Source organism: Tenrec ecaudatus, chromosome 1, assembly GCF_050624435.1.
Source record: "Tenrec ecaudatus isolate mTenEca1 chromosome 1, mTenEca1.hap1, whole genome shotgun sequence".
Taxonomy (NCBI): domain Eukaryota; kingdom Metazoa; phylum Chordata; class Mammalia; order Afrosoricida; family Tenrecidae; genus Tenrec; species Tenrec ecaudatus.
Window position 1 is genome coordinate 160,887,515 of NC_134530.1, and position 14,344 is coordinate 160,901,858.

The 14,344-nt window shown below is 52.9% G+C and overlaps 1 protein-coding gene across 1 annotated transcript; it reads right to left on the minus strand.

Moving 5' to 3' along the window:
- Nucleotides 1–4,075: 4,075 nt before the first annotated feature.
- Nucleotides 4,076–11,689, minus strand: THEM5 (thioesterase superfamily member 5). Its single transcript, XM_075540356.1, has 6 exons — nt 11,567–11,689; nt 10,577–10,778; nt 9,497–9,635; nt 5,077–5,187; nt 4,655–4,779; nt 4,076–4,119 (listed from the first exon to the last, which is right to left on the minus strand). Exons 1-6 carry the CDS (start codon nt 11,687–11,689, stop codon nt 4,076–4,078), a joined length of 744 nt encoding a protein of 247 aa, XP_075396471.1.
- Nucleotides 11,690–14,344: the final 2,655 nt, after the last annotated feature.

A 14,344-nucleotide genomic window follows, 5' to 3' on the forward strand; every position in this document is an offset into this window, starting at 1 on the left:
TCAGATGCCTATGGGATAACTTCTATTTTTCTCATAGCTTCCTAGTAGTCCCTGAATGTCCAGCTCTTCTCCTAGGCCGTGATATACTGTCCAAGCTACCCCCCTGCATAGTCATTGGGCCTCATCCTCATCCCTCTACAGCTTTCCATTCCTCACAGTGGAGGAAACACAGATTCCCCCAAACTGTGGGAACAAGCCATAACCCCTGAAGCTGGGGACACAAGAGTCCCAGCAAAGCTAAGTGTGCTACCCCTGTAAAGATTTTCCTAAAAGATCCTACCCAGTTTCCCCATCAGCGACAGTGTCCTTTGAAACCTGAGGCCATCAAAGGATTACAACCCCTCATTAGTAAGTTCCTCCAACATGGACTTTTGGTCCCTGTTAACTCCCCCTGTAACACACCTATACTACCAGTTAAAAAGAAAGATGGGTCTTATTGGCTGGTCCAAGACCTCAGGGTAATAAATGAAGCAGTGATCCCACTGCACCCAGTAGTGCCAAACCCCTGTACCCTCCTAGGGGAAATTGTGAATGCTTTTACCCCATTCCTATGTTTATAGTGACCAAACAGTCATGCCTGTTAGTCCTAAGATTTCTATTTATTTCCTGCGGCACTAACTTAACTTCAAGGGCACTGTCACCTCACAATCTTACCCTTGCCTCACTTAAACTGTTTACCTGTTTGTCCGTTTTTCCAGAAGTTCTCAGGTTATCAAGGCCTCTGAACCAAGTGTGCCAGCTCCAGGACCACCATCTCCTGGACCACCTCAACCTTATCTATCCTGGGCCCTGAATGGACACCCCCTTCCCACAGAGTAGGAAGGGTGTGGACCCAAAGCCCCACTTTGTCCCTTTTGTCAGTAGGATGTAACTAGAGATGTCATCATTCAGTACCCCAAATATTTGGGTCCATATCTCTTCAGGGGGGAAAAGTTAGGTAGCTAGCATAAGGACTGGGGTGTCCATTACGCATGCTCAGAGGTTTGAGCTTCTGGCCAGGAAGGGGTGGTACACCTAGGTGGGCCTTACACCTGGATTGGCCCATCTAAGCCAGATGAATTTGATTCAGCCAATGGGGTCGACCAGTATTGTCGACCACACCTCCCAACGGGGCCCTGAAAAGCCAGAGGTTTTGCTCTGGGCTCTCTCCCAGCGGCTGCTACACGATGTAGCAGAGCCGGGCTGCGGTCAGGAGCGGCCAGGCCGCAGTCCTGCAACTGTGCCGCGGACACTGTCTGGCTTAAGTTCCATTTACTGTAGGACCTGAAACTGCTTCTGTTCTCTACAAACCCACTGGGATCACACACCAGGCTTCAGAGTGAATTCTTTCTCGCTCGGAGCCAAGGACCGAGGTCTCTCTCCCCTGAGAACTCTAACATTTTCTCATTCATCCCGCCTCTCTCCAGTGTCTTGACTGGTACAATTACCCTGCTCACATCCAGTTATTTATTGACCGCTATGCCTTTGTTGCTGTCTTTCGGCTGTGCATGGTGAAAGCAATAAATCAATCTTTATGGAAGCTCATTGTTACATCTTTCTCTCTGGGTCAAGACACCAGAGAAGTGTTATTTCAAGCCTGATCCCTGCCTACCACCTGCCTTACTCAATCAAGGCTGACGGTCAGGCTGTGGGAACTTGCCTACCAGGCTCCGCTTGGGGGGTTTCCACCCTGTGATTATCGGTGTTAGACACGGCCCCAGCAGAGAAGTAGCAGCATGTATGCACTCTGACATGGAAACGCAAACTCAGTAGCTGTTCGCTGTGTTGCTTGGCTGCCTAGGAAGGATGAAAGAGGATTCCCCCCTTCTCCTGGGAGCAGAGCCAGCTCTCCTGGCCAGGAGTAAGTTGCAATCAGGTTTTCGGCATAGAGTGCTTTGGGCTAGGGGTTTAGGAGTTTAATAAAGGCCATGGTGGGTGCACAAAAAGAGAAGAGGGGGAGGGCACAGTTGTGGCCACAAAAATCTTCCTTTCTTTCCCCTCACTCCCACCCCCTTGCCGCCTCCTCTTTTTCATTTTGCCTGTCTTCAGGATTTTAGGCTATAGCTTATATAGAAGATTCACTCACGCATCTCCACTCAGAATTTCTCCTTTCAGCTCTAAACCCCAACATTCAGACTTTTCCAGGCGCTCGTCAAACTGAACTCATGGTCTACCCACACAAGGGTGCCCCTTTTATAGGCCCTTTCCCACCCTGGTCTTACAGCTCCCGCCAAATGAATGGGTAGAACTATGCAAATGAAGTGCCGATGGCCCACCACAGGAGAGGTTGGGTGTGAGGGCGGGATCCTACAAACAAGCCGCATGGCACCCGGATGAGGGCACTGGTCAGTTTTGCTGCCCTGCTAGTCGTAAAAGGAGCCATTCCAGAGGCTGACAGAGGGACCTCACTGCGACCAGCAAAGAGTTAGGAGAGGGGCACATCCTTTAGCCCTCAGATCCCTGTGCCGAGAAACTCCTAGACCTAGAGATAGAGATAGAGAGAGACAGAGAGAGAGAACACCAGAGCTGGTATGAGAGGGTGAGAAGCAATGTTAGAGAAACAGTCAAAGCAGAATCAGGAAACTGGTGTGAGATCATGTGGACTTCCTGGCCCAGGAGCAAGAAAGCCAAATGCCTTCAGGGTTTGGGAGCCCAGTCTCTTGGTGGAGCCAAAGAGTTTTGTGACACTTGGTGAAGCGGGCAGAGGCCAGGGTGGCCCAAGAGGCTGGGCATGAGAGCAGAGGCCAAGAGCCAGGGAGAGAAGCATGCTTATGAGCATGGCCAAGAAGCTGTCCTGACTGAAGCGGTGCATCCTGGGCTGTTCCTGATCCCGAATTGCAGTCAGGTACTCCCCCAAAACTTAAGAGTGTGGTGTGTGGGATCTGGGTGGCCATTGTGAGGGATGATGGAAGCAAGCCGAGGAGAGCGTGCTGTCGGGGGAGAGCCTGCGTCAGGTTCGGTAAAAAGGATGGCGAGAGGAGCTGTGTCTGACCTCAGCTTCATAGGCATCCGCCTTGGGCTGACTCTCGTCCCCCTTGTGAAGCGAGAGGAGGTCAGACGCCTATGTCAGACTGTTTTTCTTATGGTTCCCAGGGAGGCCACCTGGAAGAACCAAGCTGGGAATCAGAGTCCTGGGAGGCTCCCCTTCGTGGCTCTCCCTGATTCAATTTATGGCAAATCCATGCATTTCTTTAAACATTTTCCATATGCCTCATCTTTAAGACTGACCCCTATCTGCCCCAACCAGCTCTAGTTTTAAGTCCCACACAGGTTTCCTAACTATTGCTGCTGCCTTTCGTCCTGCTGACTCCTACCTGCCACCAGACCCATCATGCCCCAAATCATAACTGTGTGTTGTTTCTCACCCTTTAAAGGTGTCTTGTCGTTGCCAACAAGAAAGGTTCCAGTGCCACAGCAGGGCATCTTCCATGCCTGTCACTGCTGGTCTGCCCATTCTTGCTGTGGGCAGCAGGGACCATGGGCTGAATTTTGGAAGCCGAATCACTAAGGCTTTCGAGCCTTAGTCTGGAAGCTCTCTGAGACCCTCTCAGTATCATAGCAACATGCAAGTCTACTTTCTCTCCCCTAATCTCCATTCCTCTCACTGTTCCTCTGCCTGGCATTTGCTCCCGGCCCCTGGCTGATGGGCGCACATCAGGACACTTCTGAGAGTCCATTCAAGTACGTTTCTATGAAGCCATTCCTGATCACGTTCTTAAAGGTGACCTCTCCTCCCCCGACACCTCAATTGCACCCCTGATGGGCAAGAGTGGGAGGCGCGTGGTGGGTGCCTTCTGGGCGTGCTGCTCTTGACTCCCCCGGGTGCATCCTCGCACTGCCGTGCGCCAGGTGCTTCACCCAGTGGTGCCCAGCAGGTGCCCAGTCACTCTCTTCCACTGGGAGACCCTGGGTAGTTTGGGATTTCCAATGATAGAAGGGTCTTGGACAGAAAAAGGGGCTGAATGCTTTTATTTACTCAGAGGATAATGTCCTCTTTCATTTCACCGGTTGCTTCTGGGGGACCCTGCCCCATGCTGTGGTGACTCCCAGGCAGGCCAGGTGGCCAGGGACAGCTGTCCTGCAGGCAGAGGGACAGCTACTGGGATGACTCTTCCTCCAGCTGCAGCTGCAAGAAAACGGCTGCAAGAGTAGAGTGAGTTGAGGGACAGCCGCCAGGGCGGGGATAGCAGCTGTGATTTGGGTGCTCTGAGCGTTTTGCTCCAGGTTGCCCCTTATGAGGATCCTGGCCTTGCAGTGCACACCAGTGAACCATATAGAGAAAAACAAACAAACAAACAAAAACCCTAGTTGGGTTCCTTCTGGTGTTTCTTGTGCCCATAGCAAGCCCCCAATCCCTCCCATAAAAACTCAAGACTTGGGGAGGGAGGGGGCGAGGGGAAAGAGGACCTGATGCAAAGGGCTTAAGTGGAGAGCAAATGCTTTGAAAATGATGAGGGCAAAGAATGTACCGATGTGCTTTATACAATTGATGTATGTATGGATTGTGATAAGAGTTGTATGAGTCCCCAATAAAATGTTTTAAAAAAGAATTCGAGACTTAAAAATTTGGGACTGGATCCTTGCTTCTTGCTTGGCCTTCTTCCTCCCTGCTTGTTTGTTCTAGATGGACGATGGCAGGACAGGGAATCGGGCTGGAGGCTAAGAACCTCTTTACCTGAGGACTTGGCGTACACCGTCTTCTGGTCTCTGCTCTGGGTGATGCAGGAGAGGTACATCTTCTGGTCCTCAATCTTTTCTACGTCGACGTTCAGCACAGCCAGGGAGCCCACTGGGATCAGACTGGAAGAGGAGCCCGCTGAGCCTGCCCTCCAAGAGGACCCTGCTCCCCCCCTCTCCCGCCTACCTCCACCCCTGTCCTTGCTTCACCCCACCCCTACCTCCAGGGCTCATAAATGGGCAGTTCCCAGAGTGCCATGGCAGAGGTGGTATTCTGGCGAGGGACTGGAGAGGACGGTGGAGGGAGAATGGCCCACGGGGGAGAATGGCAGGCAGGGTTCCTGGGCCCCAACTTCGGAGAGTGGCCGTACCCTCAAAGAGGAAAAGGGCCGTGACTTTGGCCTGAGCAGCTGGACGTACCTCTTGAACTTGATGTTGAGACTGAGTGTGAGCAGCCCCTCTCCCGCCAGGTAGGCAATTTTAGAGAAAGTCTCGTCTATCATGGTGGCCAGGGACCCTCCGTGAGCAAACCTAGGAGCAGGGCGGAGAGGAAGGTTGGGGCCTCCACCCTGGCCAATGGCTCATTGGGTGTCGTCCTGGTCTTGTGACACCTACCCCTGCCCTGCTCCCCCTCTTGGGATGAAACAGTCCCTGGCCTCGCCCTTTCTCCAGATCCCTCAGGCAGCCCAGCAAGAAAGACTCAGCTCCTCGGCTCCTGCCTGGTCCAACCAGTCACAACCAGTTTCAGTACCACCCAAGACGCCCTCCTGTCTTGTAGCGTGCGCTGGCAAGTACTTCATTTCGTCAGGACTTTTTGTTCGTTCCGAGACGTTCGTGAAAAAGCACTGCTGGCAACAACTGTCTTTCTCAGAAAAGCTGCATTTGCCCAGGGGGCGGAAAAGCCCCCGAAAGGGCTGTCGTGGTCTTCGAAGTCTGTTGTCCTCGGGCCGCCTCTTACCTTCGCAGTCAGTGGGGAGTATGCTGAGCCTACGTTTCCAAGACAGGTGAATGTGAACCTGGAGCTCACAGCCTGCCAAGTGCTGGCCAGGTGGCCGCTGCCTGCAGGAAGCTCAGCTCCGCAGGAGATGGCCAACACTGGCTTTGGTCAAAGCGCATGTAGTTCTCGTCCATGGAAGCCACTCTCGGACCAACGTGACTTCACGATTAGGCCCCAGGTGTCACGGAGTCCAAGTGACTGCCTGGCTCCCCTCGGGTGCAGAGCAGATTTCTGCTTCAGGGTCTCCAATGGCGGTTACCTTTGGGAAAGAAGATGGCCAGACCTCTCTTCCTCCTCCTCCTTTTTCTTAAAACAACAAGCATTTGTTTCAATGACAAACCAGGCCTCAGCCTGTGTTTAGCAAGCCAGCCTGATCATAGCACCATGGTTAGACTCTAGCCTGGTTTTCCAAGCCATCAATTTGCAGTTTATTAAACAAGCAAGAGTTCGAATTTCTCTCATCCACCCAGTGGGATCTTCTTATACACTCTGAGGTAGTTGCATAATTTCATGTCAACTTGAAGATATAAAAGGTGTAGGTTGGAGTCTAGCCTGTCAATCAGGTCACAAGCTGAGATGGTGCCTCTAAAGGGGAAACCTCCCACTCTCTCTCTGCCTTTACCCTCCTGCTGGAGAGCCACTTGGAGACCTGCCAGACTCCTGGAGATGCGTCCACTGCCATGGGATCCACCAGACTCTGCACCTACTGGCCAGTGATCCTCCGGCATTCTGCATCATTGCATGTGGCTGCAGGAGTCTGAAGAGGGGCTTATGGGCTAGGGTCGGACTTGGGGACTTGAGTGGGACTGGGCTGGGATGTTTTCCTGATCCACAATTGCGCCTTGATATAAAGCTCTTTCTTACACATATGAGTGTTACTAGATTTGTTTCTCTCATCTACCCGGCCTAACACACCTCCTGCTGTCAAGTTCCATGTGGAACAGCTGAACATCTTTTAGCAGAAGCTGTAAGAATGAGCTCAGGAGCTCCGTTTAAATGAGGTCAAGCAGAAGGAACACCCATGACTAGCTGCCCCACCGGAGCCCCTCCCCTCCACTCTCCCCACAAGAGCCCTTGGACTCCACCTTTGACTCCCTTATTGAAAAGCTACCAAAAAAAAAGAAAAAAAGAAAGTAAGAAAGAAAAATAAGAAAAAAATCTGCATACAATGAAGTGAGTCCATTTCCACTTTTCAACTTCTCAGTCCCAGGTTTGCTCTAAACCAAACCAAACCAAACAAAAAAAATCTACCAACTAAGGAAACCTTCTCAAAACCCGATCGGGAAGTGAAAACCCACAGTCCTGAGTCAGAATTGTCCCCCACATTGTACACAACTGAGCGTATGCAGTTTATGCAACTCGAGTGTATGTACCCTCTAGAAGTGGCCAGGCCAGGGTTCAGAGTGACAGACTGTAAGGAACACTCCCTAACTCCCTAAGCTGTAAACCACAAAAGCTCGTGAAACATCACACCAGCTAAGGCAAACTCGAGACTCCAATCCCTTTGTTTCAAAGCAATATGTTTTCTGTAAAAATATGCCGATATATAATATTTACAGACAAACACATTTACGAGTTATTCTCTTATAAACAAGTTAAGGTTATTCCTTTTTGGTGTAACTTTAATGATAGAACCTGGAGCCAAATATCCTTGGCCATAACTAGGCGGATCACCCGAGCCTAAGAATGAGGGAAAAGTCCTGAACAGGAAGGAAGACTTTCTGTTTCCCAGTGCTCCAGGGAAATCCAGCCGGGGGGAGCTTTTCTTCATGTGCTGTTGGGCAGTATGGAGGTGTCTGGTCATTACTCGTACTGCTTGCAACCTAAATGTATTTTACATAGGCCACTGGCATTGCTAATGATTATTTTTCAACAAAATGGGAACTTGGAGCAAAATCCAGGCCTGCTGAACCCTCCTTGTCCTCACTGGGCAGGCAAAGGACCCCTGGCAAGCTGGTGGATCCTGCCAGGTGGCATCTGGCGGGTCACTACTTTCCCTCCTTTGCATAGGGTCAGGGTGGGTCCCACTCAGTCTTGGATGATCTTCTCCTGCCCCATTCTATGAACCCCTAAGCCAGCGGTTCTCAACCTGTGGGTCGAGACCCCTTTGGGGGTCAAACAACCCTCTCACAGGGGTTGCCCGCTTCATAACAGTAGCAAAATGACAGTGATGAAGTAGCAACGAAAATAACTTGATGGTTGGGAGTCACCACCACATGAGGAACTATGTGAAAGGGTCGCGGCACAGGAAAGTTGAGAACCACCACCCTAAATGAATCAGACTCACTTCCCCTGCTCCTAGGGGGGTTCCTCTTCAGAAGAGAGGGGACCGGCCTGAGTCGAGCTGTCTGAAGCAGTAGTTCGGAGAAGAGTGCGGCGTGGAGCATGGATGCAGGATGGCCAGCAGCCCGAATGCCCAGCCAGCAGAAGTGCTACCATCTCTGAGCAGTCTGTGAGCTGGTTCTGCCTCCTGGCAGTCCCACCTTGTCCAGTCTCCCGGCAGAACCCCAGGCCTGTCTCCTGAGGCACATCTGGGTGGACTCCAACCACCCACCTTTGGGCGACCCATAGCACGGAACCACACATGCCCCCCAGGGATGTCTGGTGTCTATTTGGCATTCAGAATTCTTTTTCATTACAACAGAGTCCATCTCTGGCCTTGAGATACTCACACTGCGCCTGCCCCTCGTAGGAACGCCAGCACCAGCCACCAAACCCAAATCCGACGCACTGCCAGTGAGTTAATGCCGACTCAGGGCGGCCCTCCTGTGGGTTTCTGAGACTCTGTTTACGGAGTCGAAGGCTCCACTTTCTCTGAGGAGCCGTGGGTGGTTCGCTCTGCCGGCCATGTGCTAACAGCCTACTGTGTGACCACTGCACCCCGAGGCCCCTTGCCCAGCCTCGGCCCCATGGTGATTGTCTGGGTCTGGAAGGGGGATGGGGAGTGAGACACACTTGGTTGCCCGGCGGCCTAGGTAAGAAGAGGCCCTGGTCTGATTTCTCTGTGGGTGTTGTTTTACATCCATTCTGGGTTCCTTCTTAGACTGACCCCAAGTTTGAAGATAGCGGAAGACAGCGGAGAGAGCCGAGGATTGGAGTCTCAACGCCTCTGTTCAAGTCCTGGATCTGACCTGGACGGCTGGTGTGGCCTGGAGCAAGCTGCCGTGTTTCTGTGCGCCTTCCTTAGCTCATAAAGCACCCGAAGGCGCAGGGGGCTCAGTGTTGGGCTGTTAACCACCAGGACTGCGGTTTGAAACCTCCAGCCACCCCACGGGAGAAAGATGAGACCCACTTCGGTAAAGATTCACCGCCCTGGAAACCCAAAGAGCAGTCCTGCTCCCGTCGGGCCCCTGAGTCAGAACGGACTCCGTGGCGGGAGGTTGGGGTTCTGATTGGGTTGCTGGCTTGGACCAGTGGTCTCTGACGTCTGCATTGCACTGGACAGTTCACAAGCAGGTAAGTCCACAGGGGCCTGTGGCCTCGCTCTCTCAGTCACCCTGGCAGGGAGATTTGACTGCTCAGGTTTCAGGTAAGGAGACTGAAGGTCAGAGGTTAAATTGCTTGCTTAGGGACCCAAGGCCAGCGGAGGCCGAGCAGGCTGAGCTCTCTCTCATCTGTGTCTTGCGTCCTATGCACCACAACCTTCTCAGAGTGCCCTCGAGTGCTTTCTTGCTGGACATTCTGATCCCTCATTAGGAAGGACATCGGAGAGTGGTCCACATGGCTCGGGAGTCCCCCCTCTCCCAGACTCCTTGCTGGAGAAGGGCCCTGCCCCTGCACACACCACACTGCTGAGCCAAGCCCAGAAGGCTGCCAGGACACCCACCTGCCCTGTGGCCTTACCCTGGGGCGCCTTCCAGGTAGGGGCCCGGTTGGAAGAGACAGACAGACTTCTTCGTGGATGGGTGGAAGAAGATGACATACTCATAGCCTAGTCCCTCCTCTGGGATGCACCTGGGGAAGATGCGCCAGTCACTTTTGTCTGGGGGAAGACAGGGGGGGGGGCGTGGTGGCATGAGGCAGGGGTAGGGTCCAGGAGAGCTGGCCAATTGGAGACAGCCTTTGTCCTCAGGGTGCCCTTAATCTGGGGAAAACCACTCAGGAAGATCCCTGACCATGCCACATGGAATTCCCGCTCATTCCCATATAACTCACAAGAAAAACAACACTGCACAGTAACATAAGACTACCGAACCTGTTTGCCTCCTGCCCCGTCAAGACAAATTATTATATTAATCCTTTTTTGGAAATACCAAATTGTTTAAAAAAATTGTTCCTGCCCCACCTGGAAACCCTCAGGCTGTCTGCGTGCGCGCACCTGTGCACACACACACACACACACACACACACACACGTGCATGCAGAAGCAGCCTCAAGCTAAGGAGGATGAAGGTGGAAAGTCTATTTGGCCCCGTGCTGCTCTGGGCCTAGCAGAGCCCAGCCTGGAAGGTGTGCGAGGCCTGCAGAGGTCAGGGTGTCGCAAGGTTTTTACGGGCTTGGGGAGGAGAACTTGGTTTGAAAACCTGAGGAGAAAAACTGGTGAGAAGCCAGCAGTTGGAGCGGAGGCAGTGGTGTTCCTGGGCAAGAACAGGACAGGACAGGGCAGGACCGAACACTCAAGCCTGGGAGCCAAGGGCGTTGCTACTGATCTCTCCTGTGCCTCTTTCCTCTCCCCACCCAGGCTGCAGCCCAGCCCGAGGGATGATGCTAGACCAAGGTGGGGGGTGGGGTGGGGGGCTTGCAGGCTGGGAACTAGAAGGGAACTTGTGAGTTTTCTCTCTGAGACTGAACTTGGGCGACTCTGTTGGAGGAGGCAGGGCTGGCTGAAGCCTCAGGGCCAGGGGCCAGGCAGTGTCCTGCGGCTGACTTGTGGGCTGGGGCACATGTGGGTGTGTGGAGGGGCACTCTCAGGGCAGGCCTTACCTGAGCTGGCTGGTATCTCAAATGGAAACTTGAGTCCTTTGATGTGGTCTCTGTTGGACTTGAAGGAGGGCACCTTGACCCAGCCACTGTCCTTGGACTTCTCCAGAAATTCTTGGTACATGCTTAGCATGTCTGGACACCAGCTAGCATTGGGGAGGGCGTAGTCCTTCAAGTCTGTCTTCTCCAGACAGAATCTTGAGACCTGGGGAGGCACGCCAGGATTAGACAGCTTTCTGGGAGGGGAGACTGCTGCTGCTCCTGAGCTCCCCACTCCCTCCCTCTAGAGCAGCGGTTCTCAACCTGTGGGTCGAGAGCCCTTTGGGGGTCGAACGACCCTTTCACAGGGGTCACCCGATTCATAACAGTAGCAACATGACAGTTTGAAGTAGCAACGAACATAATTTGACGGTTGGGGGTCACCACCACATGAGGCACTGTATGAAAGGGTCGCGGCATCGGGAAGGTTATATGGGGTTGGCCTGAGGGAAAGGGCCATCTTCCTGGCAGAGGGTTAAGAATGCCTACCGGTGAATGGTCCGGGGGAAGGGAAGAACTGGGGCTAAAGGTTACCACTGTCCTGTTGGAAAAGCCGGTTGGAATCCCTGGTTGGGGTGCATGGTTGGCTGCTAACGGGAAGGTTGGCGTTTCCCATCCACCAGAGGCACTCTGGGAGCTGGCCCTGGCACTGTATTCCCCCCAAACTGCCATTGCAAACCCCGTGGCACACAGTCCTGCTCTGAAACACCCAGGGTCTCTGTGACCGATCACCCCGGAGGGACCTTGTCATAGTCGCAGCCTTCTGCGCCTGAGAACTGCAGGCCCCAGCCCCACTGGACAGATGAAGAGGAAGCCCGACGCGTCCTCTCGAAGCTAGAGGCTGCTCACAGCACGCTGCTCACCAGAAGCTGGGCCCTGGGCTGGGAAGAGGAGACTTGGAGTGCTCCTTAGTCCTGAGCTCCAGGAGAAGGGCTAAGTGGGGGACACACTTACCAGGGTGTCGGTGGAGGATCCAAAAGCCGAGGCAGGGTGAAGTCTGGGCAGGATGGGGTGGGCACCTGCGAGGACTCTGTGGCGGCCAAGTCCTGCCGCCCCCTGCAACACCCTCCTGATCATGGCCGAGCCCGGAGGAGGCGGCTGGTGAGTGAGAACGTTTCACTTATGCTGTCAGGCGGCAGGAAGAGCCACCTGCCAGGCCAGCCTCTCTGCTTTCTGTCATCAGCCAGCTTCCACCGAGGAGAAGAGTGTGCTGGATCCAGGGCAAGGTGGAGCTGGTTTGATGCCACGCCCGTCCTGGTTATCTAGTGCTCCCATGGCACCAACACCACCACTGGGGGGCATGACAAACAAGACTATTTCCTCGCAGTTTGAAAAGCTTGAAGTCAGGTTCTGGTCCTCGGAGAAGGTTTTCTCTCTGTTGGCTCAGGAGGAAGGGCCTTGTCTCTGAACGGCTGCTCCTAGCTCAGCGGTTCTCAACCTGTGGGTCACGACCCCCTTGGGGGTCGCACGACCCATTCACAGGTGTTGCCCGATTCATAACTAGCAAAATTACAGTAATGAAGCAGCAACTAAAATAATTTTATGATTGGGAGGATCACCACAACATGAGGAGCTATAGGAAAAGGTCGTGGCATTAGGAAGGTTGAGAGCCACTGCCCTAGATGATCTTGAAGTGGCTGGATGGCACCCCACCTGCCCCCACCCCGCGTAATGCCCCTGCTTGTTTACTACTCTTCTTTATGAGCAAAGAGATAGACTGGAGATCCCCTAATCAGTAGCACAAAGACAACCCATTTCCAAACAGGATGATAACCACCGGTATAGAGATTCGGATTTACACACATACGTTTTGGGGGATGTTGGGGGGCATCATTCAATCCGTCACATCCACTGATGGGGAAATAAACAGTCAAGGAGTCTTGGCCCCACTTGGCCCCACTGGGTGCAGGGCAGGGGTGCTGCTGGGAATGGTGGTGGGGGGAGGGGCGGAGGCGTAGCAGGGCTGACCAGAGTCCAGGGAGCTTGCTCCCTTATCATTCTGGGAAGTTTCTCAGTTCTCCAGGGCTTCTTTCTGTACTTTTTACTTCTACAGATATTTATGGATTAGAGAGAAAGAGAAAGGAAAAAAGAAAAAGAACCCAGGACCACGAGTTGATTCCAATTCCGAGAGCTAGGTGGGTTTCTGAGGCGATAAAGCGTTATGGGAGCAGACAGCCTCGCCTTTCTCTGGTGGGACAGCTGGTGGGTTTAACGGCTGACTTCGAGGTTCGCACCGAACCCAGAGGTTCCGCCAGGACTGCTTGCTTGATGGGAAGGGGTGGGGAAATGCAAAAGCTCTCGTAGGACCCTGGGAACCTTCCCTGTCCTGGAGGGTCACTCAGAGTGGGCACCGACTGGGTGGCGGGCCAGGCAGCGCGGTTTCATTTGTCTGCCAATGGGTATCCCGTTTTGCCAGCGCTCCTTGTGAAGGACTTCTCGCCAGCCCGGGACTTCTTGGTGGTGGTATTTTTTCCATTGAATTAAAACAAAGAGCTCCAGCAGTTCATAGTCATTGTGGTCCTTACTATCGCAACGGCTTCGCGAATTCTCAGGTTATCTACTTCACCTTGGCTGCGGCGTTTGGTCGGTTTGTGGGATTTCTGGAAAGGAAGAGAGAGTAGTCTGGTGCAGGCATCATTACTGCCCTCGCTCCCAGCTCACGGCGACGCCGTGCGTCCGAGCAGCACTGTGCTCCTGAGAACTGTCTGTGACTGGTCTTTCAGAAGTGGGTCACCAGGCTTTTCTTGTGAGGCGCCTCTAGGCATCCTTGAACCCCTGAACATGCTAACACCCAGGACCTCTAGAAATCCCAACTTTTAACTTACTAGAACCATGCCCTTTCTACAAGTCAGAACTGTGCAGAGATGAATTAATGGTCATGAAAATAAACATACGGCAGCAGATTCTGAGAGTCTTCTTATGGAAACCCGAAGCTTTGCTTCTTCTTCTGTATTTGGTGGCTGTAGAAGACTGAGAGAAATATTTCCCCTCACCTCCTGGGAAGCTTCAGATTCAACTTCCTGAAGGACTGGGGTAACCAGTTTTTTAATGTATTCAGTACCTGTATCTAACCCAAAGGATTCCAATTTGTTGCTATTCAAAACAGGGTATTTCATACCACGTTGAAGGCCAAAGATCTTCAGACAGATGGCAGATCTGGCAGCAGGGCATATTCATTCCTATACAGCGACAGGCCGCTCAAGGCGACCCTCCCACCCTCAGCTTGCTGCGGGCCTCCTCTGGGGCCCAGCATGGCTGCCCTCTGGACCAGTCAGTCTCTCTGAGTCCCACTAGAAATACAAGTAGTTGTTTGGGATTGAATTGTGTTCCTTCAGATCCTATATTGGAATCTTGATCTCTATTGCCCCTCTTCCCTTCCCACCCCAATTTCAATCTCTTTTGGGAATAAGGTTTTCTTTGTTATGCTAAAAGCTCACTGCCCTCATGTCGAGGCTGACTCATAGTGACCCTATAGGACCCTGCAGAACCGTCCTGTGGGTTTCTAAGCCTGTAACTCTTCATGGGAGTAGAAAACCCCACCTTTCTCTTGTGAAGCGCCTGGTGGTTTCGGACTGCAGAGCTCCTGTTTATCAGTGTAGGGTGTGTCTTAAATCCAGCCCATTTCTACATGTAAGAAGAGCAGCTTAGCACAGGGGGAGTGGAGAAGCTGGAATGAGCATTCCCCCAGAGTGGACACAGAGCCTCTCCCTAGAGCCGATGCCTGAATTTGAA

Bases quoted from the DNA above. Each gene is read 5' to 3' on its own strand.
- THEM5 (XM_075540356.1), bottom strand. From the start codon at position 11,689: ATGATCAGGAGGGTGTTGCAGGGGGCGGCAGGACTTGGCCGCCACAGA. The intron at 10,779-11,566 runs GTAAGTGTGTCC...GTGCCTCCCCAG, and splicing joins GATCCTCCACCGACACCCTG to GTCTCAAGATTCTGTCTGGA. The intron at 5,188-9,496 runs GTAAGGCCACAG...CCCTGCTCCTAG, and splicing joins TACCTGGAAGGCGCCCCAGG to GTTTGCTCACGGAGGGTCCC.